The following is a 17,233-nucleotide window of genomic DNA, read 5'->3' as shown; positions in this document are numbered from 1 at the left end:
GTGGTTATTCCTGATTGAAACCATTTGTGGTGTTTGCTACAGGTGTTTTGCACGCCTAGACATGCATACTCTTGTTAAATTTTGTTTTATTTGCTTAATACACCAAAACCACATGGCATAGCCCATGTTGACTATTATTTCATTCAGGTGAATATTCATTTGACATATTCTTGGCAGGTATTACCAGTTACTCAATTGTTAATTCATTTCTCCAGAGATGTGGTTTATTACATTGTTTCTTACACCTGTCTGTTAACAATCATTATGTCAAAGCTTGAGAATCTGTAAATATACCTGCAGAACTATTCAAAGTTATTAGTCTTCAGTTTGTATTACAAACATATGTTCACACCTTCAAAGGGTATCCTATGTAAGTCAAAAAACACTTGTAGGAATTGAAACATATTAAACAGTTTAGGGTGTTTTTCAAAATGAGACAAACCTGATTTGATCACTTTTTTATATAAAAGAAAATACATGTTATGCCTTCATTGTAAAGCAAAGTGTATTTTCCTTAATGGACATTGCTGTAGTAGTTACTAAGGTGGTGTGTGCTGTAATTTGTGATCCCAGGGCTACGTGCAGGAGAAGTCGACATCTATCTGGTCTTTGGAAGACTGAAGTCAAAAACAGACACACCTCAAGATGAGACATTAGTTGGTAAAGAATATGTAATGGGCTGTATAACTTAGAAATTCACAATAAGTCATTTTTGTTGCCTTTACATTCATTGAAATTAACCCCACTAACTACCCATTGTTAGGTTATGTCCCTGTGTGCCTCACCAGTCCAGCACAGCTCCCATCAGATCCTCAAAAAAGTTATACAGCTGCACCATTGAGAGCATCTTGACTGGCTGCATCACCGCTTGGTACGGAAACTGCAAGGCACCCGAACACAAGACGCAATAGATGGTGGCGAGTACAGCCTAGTACATCACTGGGGCCGAGCTCCCTGCCATCCAGGACCTCTATACCCAGCGGTGACAGAGGAAGGCCACCAAAACATTGTCAAAGACTACAGCCACCCAAGCACGGCAAGCAGTACCAGTGTACCAAGTCGGGAACCAAGAGGACAATGAACAGCTTCTACCCCCAAGCAATCAGACTGCTAATCCAGGCTGCTAAATAGCTACCCGGACTACCTGCATTTACTTAACTAACTCTCTTGCACCGACTAACACTGGTCTCTACCCACATACACTACATAAGCCCACACGCATACTGACGCCACACACACCGTATACGCTTCTGCTACAGCTCAGTCTATTATCTATCCTGTTGCCTACTCATTTTACCCCTACCTATATGTACATAGCTACCTCAATTACCTTGTAACCTTGAACATCAACGTGGTGCTGGTACTCCCTGTATATAGCCATGTTATCTTTACTAGTTGTTATTCGTTATTCACTGTGTATTTATTTCTCGTGTCACTATTTTTATTTTATTTAACTCTGCATTGTTGGAAAAGGACCTGTTAATAAGCATTTCACTTGTTAGTCTAAAAATGTGACATAACATTTGACTACAAACAAAATGCGTTGAGACTGTAAACAAGACATTCAGACAGCTTCATAAATATAGGCAGCTGTTGTTTACATTGTCAACTGCACTGCTGCATCTCCAGTTCTACAACTTTAGAGCAACAACCCACTTCGGAGGTAGTTTGCGAAAAGTCTAGACTTGGTAGATGTGGAAATAAGATTAAGCTTACTTTAAAAAAATCTTAGAATAGGAACAATCTAAATAGAATGTTATGTTGAAAACGTAGTTCAGTAGAGAAGTTGACACCTATTCATTTACCATTCAAACGTTTGGACACCTACTCATTTAAAAAAAAACTATTTTCTACATTGTAGAATAATAGTGAAGACATAAAAACTATGAAATAACATATGGAATCATGTAGTAACCAAAAAAAGTGTTAACAAATAAAAAATGTCACCCTTTGGCTTGACATTTTTGCACACTTGGCATTTTGTCAACCAGCTTCATGAGGTAGTCACTCGGAATGCATTTCAATTAACAGGTGTGCATTGTTAATTTGTGGAATTTCTTTCCTTCTTAATGCATTTGAGCCAATCAGTTGTGTTGTGACAAGGTAGGGGTGGTTTACAGAAGATAGCCCTACTTGGTAAAAGACCAAGTCCATATTATGGCAAGAAGAGCTCAAATAAGCAAAGAGAAATGACAGTGCATCATTAATTTAAGACATGAAGGTCAGTCAATCTAGAACACTTCAAGGACTTTCAAATGCAGTCGCAAAAACCATCAAGCGCTATGATGAAACTGGCTCTCATGAGGACCACCACAGGAAAGGAAGACCCAGAGTTACCTCTGCTGAGGAGGATAAGTTCATTAGAGTTAACTGCACCTCCGATTGTAGCCCAAATAACTGCTTCACAGAGGTCAAGTAACAACAAATTCTTACTTACAATGACTGCATGAAATCAGGCCTTCGTGGTTGAATTGCTGCAAAGAAACCACTACTAAATGACACCAATAAGAAGAGACTTTCTTAGGCCAAGTAACATGAACAATGGACATTAGACCGGTGGAAATATGTCCTTTGCTCTGATGAGTCCAAATTTTAGATTTTTGGTTCCAGATGTGTCTTTGTGAGATGCAGAGTAGGTGAACGGATGATCTCCGTATGTGTGGTTCCCACCATGAAGCATGGAGGTGTGATGTGCTTTGCTGGAGAAACTGTTGGTGATTTTATTTAGAATTCAAGGCACACTTAACCAGCATTGACACACCTTCCCATCTGGTTTGCACTTACTGGGACTATCATTTGTTTTTCAACAGAACAATGGCCCAACACACCTCCAGGCTGCGTAAGGGCTATTTGACCAAGGAGAGTGATGGAGTGCTGCATCAGATGACCTGGCCTCCACAATCACCAGACCTCAACCCAATTGAGATGGTTTGGGATGAGTTGGACCACAGAGTGAAGGAAAAGCAGCCAACAAGTGCTCAGCATATGTGAGAACTCCTTCAAGACTGTTGGAAAAGCATTCCAGACAATACTTTGAAGAATCTCATTTTAATTTGTTTAACACTTTTTGGATACTAAATGATTCCATGTGTAATTTCATAGTTTGACAATGTAGAAAATAGTTAAACCCTTGAATTACTAGGTGACCAAAATGTTTTGTTCATTGGATGAACAAGACACATGCAATAAAGATGACAACATACCCTGCAAAGATTGCTTCCTGGTAAAGTAATTGCAGACCCATGTATTACCCAGGTTATTACTGCAAGCACTTCTTTATAAAAATCTTAATACAAGCATCTGCTTTCCTCTTAGAACAAATACTAAAATTTCCATTATCCTTCCCCAAATTTATTTCACGAGTGGAGAGTGACCCTTATAGGAGTTATGTTCTGATCAGCACTGTGAAAATAGCTTGACAATGCTTGTCCTTAAGTAAATGTATGGCTTATGAAATTGGGCTATCATTTAGTAATAAACTATTCCAGAAGATTCTACAGGAGGAAAATGCAGCAAATATAGGCCTTATTGTTCCCAGATGTTTATTAAAAATATATACAAGTCCAGTATAAAAAAATAAACAAGTGAGCAATTATACTACCACACAAAATAAAATGTTTCAAATGAGAAACACCTGTATCATTGCATTCATTATGGCACACTGTAGCAAAAGGTTTTGCAACAGAAAACAAAAATATGTATTTCTTATAGGAGCATTAAGTTCAGCTATTCCTCCCTGTTTTAGTCAGTTTTCCTCTGGTGCTTAATAAATGCGAAACCCAGCTTTGTCAACCTCGAATCACTGAATTGGAACAAGGTCCTCTAAAACCATTGTTTCCCAACCCTGTTCCTTGAGTATCCCCAACAGTACATTTTATTGTAACCCTTGACAAGCACACCTGTTTCAACTTGTCAACTAATTGTCAAGCCCTCAATGAGTTGAATGAGGTGTGTTTGTCCAGGGCTACAACAAAAAATGTGTACTGTTGGCGGTACCCGAGGACCAGGGCCAGGTAACACTGCTCTAAACTACAAACATGAGTTTGGAATAATGTCAGTTCCCTAACAGAGGCTCATCTTCCTTTGTTCTCTCTCAGATGTCTATGGAGTTCATGACATTGATAAAAGCTGGGCTGTGTTGCTCAGCTGTGTTGATTTCTAAACAGGTATTAGATATTGACCCCCCTGTTCAATTTCTTCCTGAAGTGTGTCTCATGTCCTGGTGGCAGGCATTCACCTCTTCCCCATGACGAAGCTGGGCGCCTCTGCATCATCCTCCCTCTCCTGGTCGTCCTCTTCACTGCTGGAGGAGGACTTCTCAGAATCTGAACAGAGGGTACAATCTAAAAATCAGTCTCTTCTGCCATGACTTATTACCTTTACCATTTTCCACTAAGTAACTGTACTGGGCCGGGTTTAGTGTTCAATCTAAGCTGTTTTCCAAAACCATTGCTACCAATGTTGCACTTAAATGCTAGTAATCTAACAAATGCATCAGACCACTCATAGAAGTGTCTTTGGATTATATGTTTGCCCTCCCGCGTCACTTTACACCATAAAGGTAAAAAGAGGGCTTGAGGAGTTATATCCATTTTGGCATGGACATTATCATTGAGGGCTTCTGCCATTTCAATGTCAACTGGGTGGGGATTCCTATGGGTTGGGAGTAATGTTCCCCAAAGAAATGCTGTTCATTGTAAGCCTACATTCCATGAGAAAAAAAACATGCAGGCCTTGACATTAACCTGTTTATCCACTTGTCCTTCAGACAAGGAGGCGACTGAAAGCACTGCCACTATAAGTGCCTTTCAAAGTGCCTAGAAATGTACACGTTCTGTGCTCTTGTAGGAAGCAATCATTCCCCTATTGCTGGCTACAAATTATAGAACTGTGCTAACAACTAACTAGCAAAGGACATGAACAAAATGTGCAAACGTGGCTACATGCCGCACTCGCTTTAAACTCAAAACAAGCGTATCTACTCACTACCACTCATGCTGTAAACACAGTCCAGTTAAAAGTAAATGGCACAGATCCATATGAAAATGGTCTATTTGCATATAGGCCTACTGCAGCTCTGATTGGTTATGCCCCACCGGTCTGTGTAGAGTACGGGCTGAGTTGTGTGTACCAATGCAATAGAATCCATCTCCGATGCGTTCTGCCGACAACAAAATCTCTTGCATAGTTCCTTTTGTTGTTTCGGTATGTTGCATATAAAATGGCTAATATTGCATTGATTCGATCACAATTTCCACAGTAAAGGGAAATGTTGATAGTGTTAACAGGGAAAACTGTAGAACAGTGGTCACCAACCTTTTTCAAGATCACAGAGTTAAAATGCCATAAACTGGATTTGGGGTTTGAGAAGTCAATGAGAGAAGTGAAAAAAATCTTCCTTAGTTATTCATTTTCTCAATCTAAAGCCACAACCTAGATTCAAGCCAATGTCTTAAGTATTTGAACATGTTATTACTCCAACTTCATGAAAGTAACAAACTGACACGTTTTCCCCCTGTCAAAAACAACTATTGAAAGCAGTACCTTTTGATTTGACGGCCTGCATATGCGCCGTTCGGTGCAAGACGAAGGTTGCTGTCTTTTATTCGTATTTACAGATGGCATACAAGTTTGTTGTAAAGGCACATGAATGTTCACATGTTCGAGAAGGCCTTTGTTAAATTACGAGCCTAGTTGGTTTAACCACAGAAAAAGTCAGCAACCTTCCCGCTAGCCATGACTGGCTGAGATAATAAGTGGGCTGGACATGCCGAGAGATGAGTTTGGATTGGTCTGCCATATAGCATGCTTCTGTCTATTTGAGCTGGTCAGTATGTCTAGGAAATCCTGACTAATGCGGCTTTTTAAATTATTGTGTACTAAAACTACATAAGTGTTGCTCTCCACTTTCTGGAGGACTGAGTTTTTGAAAATCAGTGTAATTCAAATATGATAGCTAAGGAGATTGAGAAAACTCCTGTCTCCAGATTACATCTTCAAACTAAGGGCAACCATGGCATCCGACAGGAGACGCGTCCAACCATGAATGATGTATATGGGTAAGATGGTAGCTAGCTAGACTTTTTCAGATATTACAAGTTTAAAATTGACAGAAAGAGCCATTTGCGTGGCTAGCTTAATGTTGGCTAGCTAACATTGAACCTGGTTGGTTAATCACCTGCAGATTCAGGCAGAATAATAAAGTCATGAGTTACGATTGTTCATTGTTTAACTAGTTAAATGTAGCTAAATGTGTATGACATTATTATTTGTATCTCAGCTATTTGCTTGGCTAGCTATAGCTAGTCAGTTAGCTCGTCCAGTGTACACTCAACGTGAAACGCTCTGAATTTGCGATCTGACAACACAGTTGCAGTCACCAACGCACTGAATAACGTAACAGCCGAGCCAGCTCTGCTAGGTCGAGTAATGTTCAGTGAGCTGTTCTCTCGCACTTCAAATGTCTGGAAACAGCTTAGCAAGATAGCTTGGGTGCTTGACTGCTGTTAGTACATTAGGATCAACCCTTAAAGAGAAGGGTGGGGCTAAAGCTTAAACCTCTTAGTGGTGAGGGTGCATTTTTGCAACTTTTTGAAAAAAAACGTGCAAAATTTCAGCGTCCTGCTACTCATGCCAGGAATATAGTATATGCATATGATTAGTATGTGTGTGTAGAAAACACTCTGAATGTCTGTGACTATAACAGAACTTGTTTCGCAGGCAAAACCCTGAGGAAAAACTGCTCAGAAAAAAAGAACAAAAATATCGCTCCGCCAGTTCCATGTATTGTCTATGCCAAGGGAAAATAGATAGCGCCCTGTTTACAGTTCCTACAGCTTCCACGCGATGTCGCCAGTCTTGGGGATTGGGCTGGAGTTTATCTTTGGTGAAATGAAGAATAGGCACTTCCTGTCAGAGGTGCCACTGTGGGAAGTTGTGAAAGAGAGAAAATCGTCCATGTTTTATTGACTTGCTGCTATTGAATACAGATCGCCCCGTGATCAATTTGATCGATTATTAACGTTTACAAAAACCTAAGGTTGGATTACAAAAGTAGTTTGCAGTATTTTGTCAAAGTTTATAGGCAACTTTTTAAATTTTTGTAACGACGTTGCGTTTTGGAAAGCAGTTTTTTTTCTGGATCAGACGGGCTTTATAAATGGACATTTTGTGTATACATGGACGGATTTAAACGAAAAAAAGAACCAATTGTGATGTTTATGGGACATATAGGAGTGCCAACAAAGAGGGTATGAACGGTGCAGAATCGGGGTACACAAAGGGCTCTCCAATAGTAGTACCAAAACATTCAAATTCCATTTTCTCAAAAGCAAAATTACTTTCCCCTTGTTCCTCAACTGCAGTGTATGATATAACATTTTGTAGCTCTGAGTCTCTGCTTTTATCCAATGTAAAAAATAAACTATTTCAAGTTTTGCTACAAAACTGATTTGAGCAAGTCGGTCAAAAATGTCCTCAATTAATCTAAACACAATATCCCATAATGACAAAACAAAAACAGATTTTTAGAAATGTTTGCAAATAGAAAACAGAAATACATTTTTTTTTTAAACCTTTATTTAACTAGGCAAGTATGTTCTTATTCTTAATTACAATAACTGCCCAAGAACAGTTCAGGGGCTGAACAGAAACCCTTTGCAAGGAGAATCAAAATTGAGCTCAGGTGCATCTTGTTTCCATTGATCATCCTTGAAGATGTTTCTACAACTTGGAGTCCACCTGTGGTAAATTCAATTGATTTGACATGATTTGAAAAGAGAAACACCTGTCTATACAAGGTCTCACAGTTCACAGTGTGTCTCAGAGCAAAACCAAGCCATGAGGTCAAAGGAATTGTCCGTAGAGCTCCGAGACAGGATTGTGTCGAGGCACAGATCTGGGGAAGGGTAACAAAAAATGTCTGCCGCATTGAAGTTCCATAAGAACACAGTGGCCTCCAACATTATTAAATGGAGGAAGCTTGGAACCACCAAGGCTCTTCCTAGAGCTGGCCGCCCGGCCAAATTGAGCAATAGGGTGAGAAGAGCCTTGGTCGGGAAGGTGACCGAGAACCCGAAGGTCACTGACAGAGCTCCAGAGATCCTCTGTGGAAATGGTTGTCCTTCTGGAAGGTTCTCCCATCTCTGAAGCACTCCACCAATAAGGCCTTTATGGTAGAGTGGCCAGACGGAAGCCACTCCACAGTAAAAGGCACACGACAGCCCGCTTGGAGCTTGCCAAATAGCCCCTAAAGGACTGGCCATGAAAAACAAGGTTCTCTGTTCTGATAAAACCAAGATTGAACTATTTGGCCTGAATGCCACATCTGGAGGAAACCTGGCACCATCCCTGCGGTGAAGCACGGTGGTGGCAGCATCATGCTGTGGGGATGTTTTCAGCGGCAGGAACTGGGAGACTAGTCAGGATCGAGGGAAAGATGAATGGAACGAAGTACAAAGAGCTCCTTGATGTAAACCTGCTCCAGAGCGCTCAGTATCTCAGACTGGGGTGAAGGTTCAAATTCCAACAAGACAACGACCCAAAGCATACAGCCAAGACAATGCAGGTGTGACTTCAGGACAAGTCTCAATGTCCTTGAGTGACCCACCCAGAGACCGGACTTGAACCCGATCGAACATCTATGGAGAGACCTGAAAATAGCTGTGCAACAACACTCCCTATCCAACCTGACAGAGCTTGAGAAGATCTGCAGAGAAGAATGGGAGAAACTCCCCAAATACAGGCTATAGTCGCTGCCAAAGGTGCTTCAACAAAGTACTGAATAAAGGGTCTGAATACTTATGTAAATGTTATAAATCAGTTTTTGCTTTGTCATTATAAGGTAGATTGATGAGGGGAAAACAATTTGGTCAATTTTAGAATTAAGACATAACAAAGCAAAATGTGGAAAAAGTCAAGGGTTCTGAATACTAACCGAATGCACTGTAAAGTTCCTTAAAAAGACAATTTACCTATTTTTTTTATCATATTTGACAACAATCACCTAAATAAAAGCTAGATGGGAAAATTTAAAATTCCAAAACAATGAATTTAGCAATATTGATTTTGTTATCATGTTTGTGCAAAATAAAGCATTAGCCATGGCAAAAGGTATAGAACTTAAGGAAATTAGCTTTAAAAACAGCTAAATCTTCTCTCAGCTTCATGGCAGAATATGTAGTCACAGGAAATCATATTTAAAACTGAAACATTTTCTCTCAGCTCCATGTTTACATTTGTTGAATTGCAGGAAATTTGGTTTAAAATTACAAAAATGTCTCTACACAGCCAAGATGGGGATCTCTAAAATTCAGCAACACCGACAGGCCGACCATGCCCATTGCCATGCCCTCCACCTAAGCCCCTTTCTGATCCAGAAAAACCCTGCTGAAGCATAATATGCGAGTACAATTTGGCTCCTGCACTGGCCATAGCAACACAAGTAGTGGACTTGCTCTTGCACTTAAAGTCTGAAGGGAACATGTTTCAATGAAATCCATCACTTAAATATTATTTGTTTAATTTACCTTCAACGTTGTTGGCTTCCTGCTTGGCTTTCTTTTCCATAAGCTTCTTCTGCTTCAGCTTTTCCCTGAAATACACAAATGTGTAATGTAACAAACCAGCAAGTATAAAGTTTACAGCAGAGAATAAAAACTCTATAGATTTTATTTTTAGTGGGTCCTTGATTAATGTACCAACCTTTTCTCCCTGCGTTTGGCTGTTCTTTCATCAGCTGCCTGTTGGTTATCTGACACCTTGTCAAGATAGTCCAAATCCATCTTTTGCTTCAAGAACAAGGAAAGAGTTTATTGCTGAACCCCAGCGTTTAAAAGAAATTGGTTCCCAAGAGAAACGATAAGGTCAGCTGCCCACCTTCTCAGTCATCTTGTCCAGGAAGTCCTGTCTCTGATACTCTCGCCTGCGAAGGTGTCTGTACACATGGAACTCTCCACTGCCAGCCCCTGCACTGGAGCCTGGGGAGATTCATTACACATCTCATCAGCGGGCTTAAAGTGATTTTATTAAAATCAACTCGGTAGTAGGGGGTAAGATTTCCAGTGCCGGAACTGTGCCAACATGCCATTGCCTACCTAATAATGTGATAGTGTGTATGTGCGTAGATAACGAGTCTAGCAAGATAAATAACCATAATTCTTGCAGAGCTCGCTCCACTCGTTGGCTGCAAAAAAATAACTTGCCCTTGCCAATTCACAAATGAATCCGCCACAGGTATTTAGCTAAATTTGCAGACTTACCCATAACATCCCGCACAAACTCCGGAGGAGCCCGAGGGTTCCATTCTTTTGGTCGGTCTGGGATAGGAGCAGGTTTATCCTACAAACATACATGAGTATTCATTTTTTACGACAATTAGCTAGCTAGTATTGTCACTCAGTGTTCTAGCTTGCCTAATACAGACTTACCATGGTTACCCCATGGACATTCAGCATGAATTAAGTTACCCTAAAAGTCTCTACAAGCCAGAATGTTGAATAAATTATATTTAAGCTTACTTTAATGGTTGCCCATTCTGTTGGTCCTTTTGATGGAAGGAAGTGGTGATAAAATGTCCACAGGAAAGCCTAATTAAATCAACTTTTCAAAGTGCTTCTTCTTTTATAGTATATTGGCAATCACACAATCTAATGTGCATCCTGCCACCTACTATGCGGGATGGAAACAGGATTCCCCCAAAAAACTGAACTACCAGGAACAAAATATATATATTTTTAAATTAAACAACTTTTGTAAAAAAATAAAAAAATACATCTCTATACAGGCTCATGGGGAACCTGGGAGTGTGGGTCTTCCAGCACCAGTACCACTTGCAAGTCTTCAGATGTAAAATCCTTGAGTCCCAAAAACATTTCTGCCACAGCCACAATAATGTCCAGTTTCCTCGACTTCTTTGAGACTTGTGCTGTACAGTTTAACTGTGGCAATGAACACAAAATCAATTTAACACACAGGGTCTCTTGTCTGGCAGCAAACATTTACTACAGGCTGTGGTGTATCCACTACCATATATTCACTAGCATCACTTGTTTTCTCAATTCTTTTAAAATCGCCTCTGCATAGGAGATTCAATTGACCACTGACTTTTGCCACCTCAATTTCCTTCACTCTTACAGGGCATTCCAGGAACTCAGGATCATAATCCCCACCACAATTGCAACAACGTCATCCTTTTACACACCATTCTTCAGTATACTCTGTTCATCTGCACACACTTGAAACATGGCCAAATCCTTTTCAATTCTTACACTGCAGTGGTTTAGGGATGAAAGCCATTACGGCATATCTTACATAACCAAGGTTCACCTGCGTGGGTATTTGCTCTTTATTGAATACAACAGGACCGACAGACTTTCTTTTACTCCATTCACCCAGCGGGTCAGACTACGGGCACCAACCACATCAGGAATTCTCTTCAGGTATTCAACATGAACATACATCGTCACCCCTGAGATGACTCCTTTGTTGTCCTGATTCTTTTGAGGCCCACTGCAATCTTCCTCTGCTCTTCAAAAATGTAATTAATCAAAATATTACCACTCCTGAGCTGTGTTGGAAAACTCATACTAACCATACTATTTGTGACTTAAATTGAGTATGTCGTATGCTTATGGGTCATAGTATGGAAAGAGTTAGTATGCCAAAATGTCCCAGATGTGGTCCTACATTCGCCAAAATACGAAGTATAAAAGCAATGGACAACATTTCCATGCTTTTAGGGCCCATAATGCAATTCTTCAGAAATGGGCATGGCTTCACAACGTTTTCAGATTTGTTGGCTCCGAGTACATCGAACTTGCCAGTATATCTACTTTATGCTAACAACCCAACGTTTATTGACTTGATTATTCACGTCATTCATAGCTTAGCTAAGTGGTATAGTCTGTTCGGGTCTGTTCATAAATTCACTCTGAATATCTACTCCGATTTCAGAGCACTCTCGCCTGACTGCCAGAGGCAGAACGCAGAATAGCTGATGAATTTACAAACGATCGTTGAATGTGGCCGGTGTCAGTAAACATCGGCAAAAAAGCGTAATTAAATTGTTGCCAGCAGCACAGTTAATCACCAACGCTCTGGATAACATGAAAACTGCCTAACCAACTCTGCTTGGGCGAGTAAAATGGTCAGAGTGAGGTGTTCTCTCATTTGTGTCTGGAAGTAGCTTGCCAACATTAGCCAGTTAGCTTGGGTGCAGTTGAGGTCAGAATGCTCAGATCAACCCTACTCCTCCAAAGCACACTCCAGGAGCGAAACTCTCAGAATTTATGAACGGACAATCAACGCCCTGATTTTACAAACGCCCAAAGCACACTCTGGCACTCCAGATTGAATTTACAAACACACTCGAAGTTTAGCTAGTACTTTGTTATGCTAATAAGAGAGCAAGAGGTTGCATAGCAACATAATCAACTTCCTGTAGACAGGCGAAGCGCTCCTATGCTCAACTGAAAGGATACCGTTCGTTTACAGTATAATAAAATGAACAAATAATATATACTCATTAAGTATGTACTACACAGTAAGTTAGTATGGATATTCGAACACAGCTCATGTCACTCTGACGTCACCATTTTCGAAACCACAAACGGGGTTTCCACATATGCATCCGAACAAGAAGCAATTCATTATCATTTACTGCACTCCAATCTTAGACAAATTCATTTTACTTAGTTTTCGATACTACTGTTGTCACTACTGACTTCCTGCTTAATTCGAACTCAGCATCCACTTCCGCCATCTTCGTCACCTAACTAGTTCCCTGTCGCCCCCTACTAACGAAACCTTTTCAAAGCGCTGGTAGTGCATTCAAGTGCCTTATCACCTGAAACGGTTGCGCATGTAAATACATACACGTGTTTGCATTATTTTGGAAGTTTTGTGACATGTGATATAAACCATTACCAGCGTTTGGAAAAGTTGGTTTATTGATACTGTACTTTCTTGCGGATATTTTTCTCAAATTCCTACCAAAAAAAGGACAAACCGCACACACAAATGGCACAGTAACGTTACATTGAAATACAATGGTATTCAGCATTGTGGCTTGTGAGATGAATTTTTCCAAACAAATGAATGCCATCAATCTCAGACTGTGAATCAGGGAATGTTGTAGCTAACTATCTGCGTAAACAGAATCACTGCGTTTGGCGCTAACGTTAGCTAGCCTTGCTGGCTGTGGAGATAAACATGATCTATTTGATTATATCCTCAAATAACCCCCCCGACACTTACAGGGTTTCTCATCAATCTCTCCAATTTAAGGCGCTGCTCCTCCGCCGGAGTTTTGGCTATAATCAAAGGTTGAGATTCCTTTCCTGGCGGTTTCCCAGGTCGACCATTTTTTTCCCTGGTCGCCGACATCTTTCGAATATGATGTTTGTCTTCTTCTACATTGATTTGTACGTAAAATGTTTAGCTCCACCTAGCGTACTGGGGCTGCACACTTAGTTATAAGGGGGTGCAATGCTGGAAATTAAAAATTAGTATGAACAAAATTGGTGAGGTTATTATTTTACCTATGGTATATTAGGCAAGCACTTGTAGAAAAACACAGATAACGATGTTCTTTCAAATGAAGGTAATGGATTTACCTTTCAGAATGTTATTCTAAAGAAGGCTCAATACCTCATTGGGAAAATTGCAATGCAGAGTTCTTGATAAGCCAGTAGGGGGCACTCCTCCCTCGAGTTTAAAGGATCGATCTGCATTTGCTACTACCATTTTTTTTACTTATAAATTCATGATATTCATAAACTGGGTGGTTCGAGCCCTGAATGCTGATTGGCTGACAGCCGTGGTATATAAGACCATATACCATGGGTATGACAAAACATGTATTTTTACTGCTCTAATTACTTTGATAACCAGTTTATTATAGCATTAAGGCACCTCTGAGGTTTGTGGTATATGGCGAATATACCACGGACAAGGGCTGTATCCATCTACTCTGTGTTGAGTCATGCATAAGAACACCCCTTAGCCGTGGTATATTGGCCATATACCACACCCCCTCGTGCCTTATTATTTAAGTACCCATTATTGATTCTTGAACAATATATCTTATAAATGCCTCAAACTTAGTTCAACTGTCTTACCCTATCAGAACCTAAAATATAGGCAAAACTTGTTTTACTCCAATGTTTGTAAACAACGTAAATGTAAACAAACACTGTATAGCCTCAAAACATGCTTCAAACTATATGGATGGTCAGTATTTGCATCCATAGATCTATCTATGAATTTGAGTGTTACATTTCTCCAGCCCCATCCCTCAGGTTTTTACAGAAACAGTGGCAGCGAAAATTCTTTGTTATTGTTTCAACCGCAAATTTTCCCTTCAAAGGAAAAATCTTGGGAGGCTTGGCTCGATTCTGCCTTGAGCAACAGAATCCACAGCTCTTGCACAGTAAAAGTGGTATCACATTGTGACCAAGTAATCAACTCTCTTACTTTAAATAAGACACATAATTTCTTTATTGCTCATTGGGGAAATAATTCCTAGTCAGTTGTACACCTGAATGTAATCAACTGAAATGTGTCTTCAGCATTTAACCCAACTCCTCTGAATCAGAGAGGTGCAGGTGGCTGCCATAATCAACATCCACGGCACCCAGGGAACAGTGGGTTAACTGCCTTGCTCAGGGGCAGAAGGACATATTTTTAGCTTGTCAGCTCGGGATTCAATCCAGCAACCTTTCAGTTACTGGCCCAACACTCTAACCACTAAGGCTACCTGTCGCCATTGCTCATCATGTAATGCTTGTTGGGCATGTTGGCATAAGAGGATGCATCACCAAGGAGAAGAGCGAGCTAAGGTTAGCCCTAACCCTCCCCAAAAAAATTAAGAATATGCATATAACTCCATTTCTTTTCATAGCATTTTTTAAAACATTTACTGTAGCTTTCCTAGTCAGACTCTAAAGATGCTATACATTAGCCTCAACATCAACATCATGCACATTGCTCAGTAAAGAGAAAACTAACCTCACTTATCCATACCAAAGCTGACACACAATCAATGGTCTGGTCTCGGTTATGAAAAATGTACATCCACTAATGGAAAATGCTCTGAATGGTCAAAGCCACAGTGTTACAGAGAAAATGCTATTTCAAAAGGCTTACTTTCAGTCCCACAGAGAAAGGCAGTTGCGCAAAGCATATAAGATACACATAAAAAATGCATCAACTCATTGCATTTTAATGCATTAGACTGGTTACATCCCAAACAGAAAGCAGTAGAGATAATTCCTCCCTCTGCACATCCACCTTAGGGAAAATATGTTTATGGACAGTCATCCAGGCAGATATCAACACAATTGAACTCCCCATAGGCACACGTACACCATACACACTTACTGAGTGAGTGAGTGTGTGTGTTTGTTCATACCTGTGTTAGAGCATGTATGTGTGCTAAACAGGTTGAGGGAGGTCCAGAAGCAACAGGATGGATTCTCACAGTAAATCCTGTCAAAACTGGTTTGTGAAAGCGCTCACAGACTCTCTTCATTAATGCCAGCCCATGTCTTAATAGGCTGTGGCAGCTCTCACAACAGCTCCCTGACTAAAGCAGACACTGCACTCACAAATCACCCCCAACTCTGTAACCTACTCTCCCCCTAACCTTCCAATGAGTTTCTCTCTAAGGCACTGGATTTTTTTTGTTCATGCCACTCACCCTGCATGGGACTTTCTTGAGGCGTTGTGTGAGCTCTAGTCTTTAAAAAAATATATACATCTTTATTTAACCAGGTAGGCCAGTTGAGAACAAGTTCTCATTTACAACTGCGACCTGGCCAAGATAAAGCAAAGCAGTACGACAAAAACAACACAGAGTTACACATGGGATAAACAAATGTACAGTCAATAACACAATAGAAAAATCTGTATACAGTGTGTGCAAATGAAGTAAGGAGGTAAGGCAATAAATAGGCCAATAGTGGCGAATTAATTACAATTTAGCAATTTACACTGGAGTGAGATGTGCAGATGAGGATGTGCAAGTAGATATACTGGTGCGCAAAAGAGCAGAAAAACAAAAACAAATTTGTGGATGAGGTAGGTAGTTGGTTGAATGGTTGAATGGGCTATTTACAGATGGGCTGTGTACAGTTGCAGCGATCGGTAAGCTGCGCTGACAGCTGACCCTTAAAGTAAGTGAGGGAAATATGTTTCTAACTTCAGTGATTTTTGCAATTTGTTCCAGTCATTGGCAGCAGAGAACTGGAAGGAAAGGCGGCCAAAGAAGGTGTTGGCATTGGGGATGACCAGTGAAATATACCTGCTGGAGCATGTGCTACGGGGTGGATGTTGCTATGTTGACCAGTGAGCTGAGATAAGGCAGAGCTTTACCTAGCAAAGACTTATAGATGACCTGAAGCCAGTGGGTTTGGCGATGAATATGTAGCGAGGACCAGCCAACGAGAGCATACAGGTCACAGTGGTGTTGCGAAATAGGAAGCCAATTCTAGATTTAACTTTGGATTGGAGATGCTTAATGTGAGTCTGGAAGGAGAGTTTACAGTCTAGCTGTCACGGCCATCAGAATGAGACCAAGGTGCAACGTGCTGAGCGTACATTTTCTTTATTTGTTAAAATGTCGCCAAGAAAAACCAAAACGACCTTGACGCTTACAAAGACTATAGTGCCCCGAACAACTTCCCCAAATGTCAGAAGGGAAAAGGCTGCCTAAGTATGATTCCCAATCAGAGACAACGATAGACAGCTGTCCCTGATTGAGAACCATACCCAGCCAAAACAATAGAAATACAAAAACATAGAAAACAGAACATAGAATGTCCACCCAAATCACACCCTGACCAAACCAAATAGAGACATACAAAGGCTCTCTAAGGTCAGGGCGTGACACTAGCCAGACACCTAGGTATTTATAGTTGTCCACATATTCTAAGTCAGAACCGTCCACAGTAGTAATGCCAGTTGGGGAGGCGGGTGCGGTCAGCGATCGGTTGAAGGAAATGCATTTTGTTTTACTAGCATTTAAGAGCAGTTGGAGGCCAAGGAAGGAGTGTTGTATGGCGTTGAAGCTTGTTTGGAGGTTTGTTAACACAGTGTCCAAAGAAGCGCCAGATGTATACAGAATAGTGTCGTCTGCGTAGAGGTGGATCAAATAATCACCTGAAGCAAGAGCGACATCATTGATATATACAGAGAAAAGAGTCGGCCCGAGAATTGAACTCTGTAGCACCCCCAT

General features: G+C 40.6%; 1 protein-coding gene and 1 long non-coding RNA gene across 2 annotated transcripts; one reads left to right on the top strand and one right to left on the bottom strand.

The window, feature by feature from the left end:
- Nucleotides 1-3: 3 nt before the first annotated feature.
- On the top strand, nucleotides 4-2,567 carry LOC135548685 (uncharacterized). Its single transcript, XR_010456872.1, has 3 exons — nucleotides 4-147; nucleotides 574-660; nucleotides 764-2,567. It is a non-coding gene; the product is annotated as an uncharacterized LOC135548685 (long non-coding RNA).
- A 952-nt stretch (nucleotides 2,568-3,519) lies between these two features.
- On the bottom strand, nucleotides 3,520-13,402 carry LOC135548682 (PRKR-interacting protein 1 homolog). Its single transcript, XM_064978514.1, has 6 exons — nucleotides 13,255-13,402; nucleotides 10,260-10,338; nucleotides 9,877-9,977; nucleotides 9,703-9,788; nucleotides 9,528-9,592; nucleotides 3,520-4,325 (listed from the first exon to the last, which is right to left on the bottom strand). Exons 1-6 carry the CDS (start codon nucleotides 13,381-13,383, stop codon nucleotides 4,234-4,236), a joined length of 552 nt encoding a protein of 183 aa, XP_064834586.1. The 5' UTR covers nucleotides 13,384-13,402; the 3' UTR covers nucleotides 3,520-4,233.
- Nucleotides 13,403-17,233: the final 3,831 nt, after the last annotated feature.

This window comes from Oncorhynchus masou, chromosome 11 (genome assembly GCF_036934945.1).
Source record: "Oncorhynchus masou masou isolate Uvic2021 chromosome 11, UVic_Omas_1.1, whole genome shotgun sequence".
Classification (NCBI taxonomy): Eukaryota; Metazoa; Chordata; class Actinopteri; order Salmoniformes; family Salmonidae; genus Oncorhynchus; species Oncorhynchus masou.
Note: the sequence above shows the minus strand (reverse complement) of the source record. Positions and strands in the feature narration are given on the sequence as shown.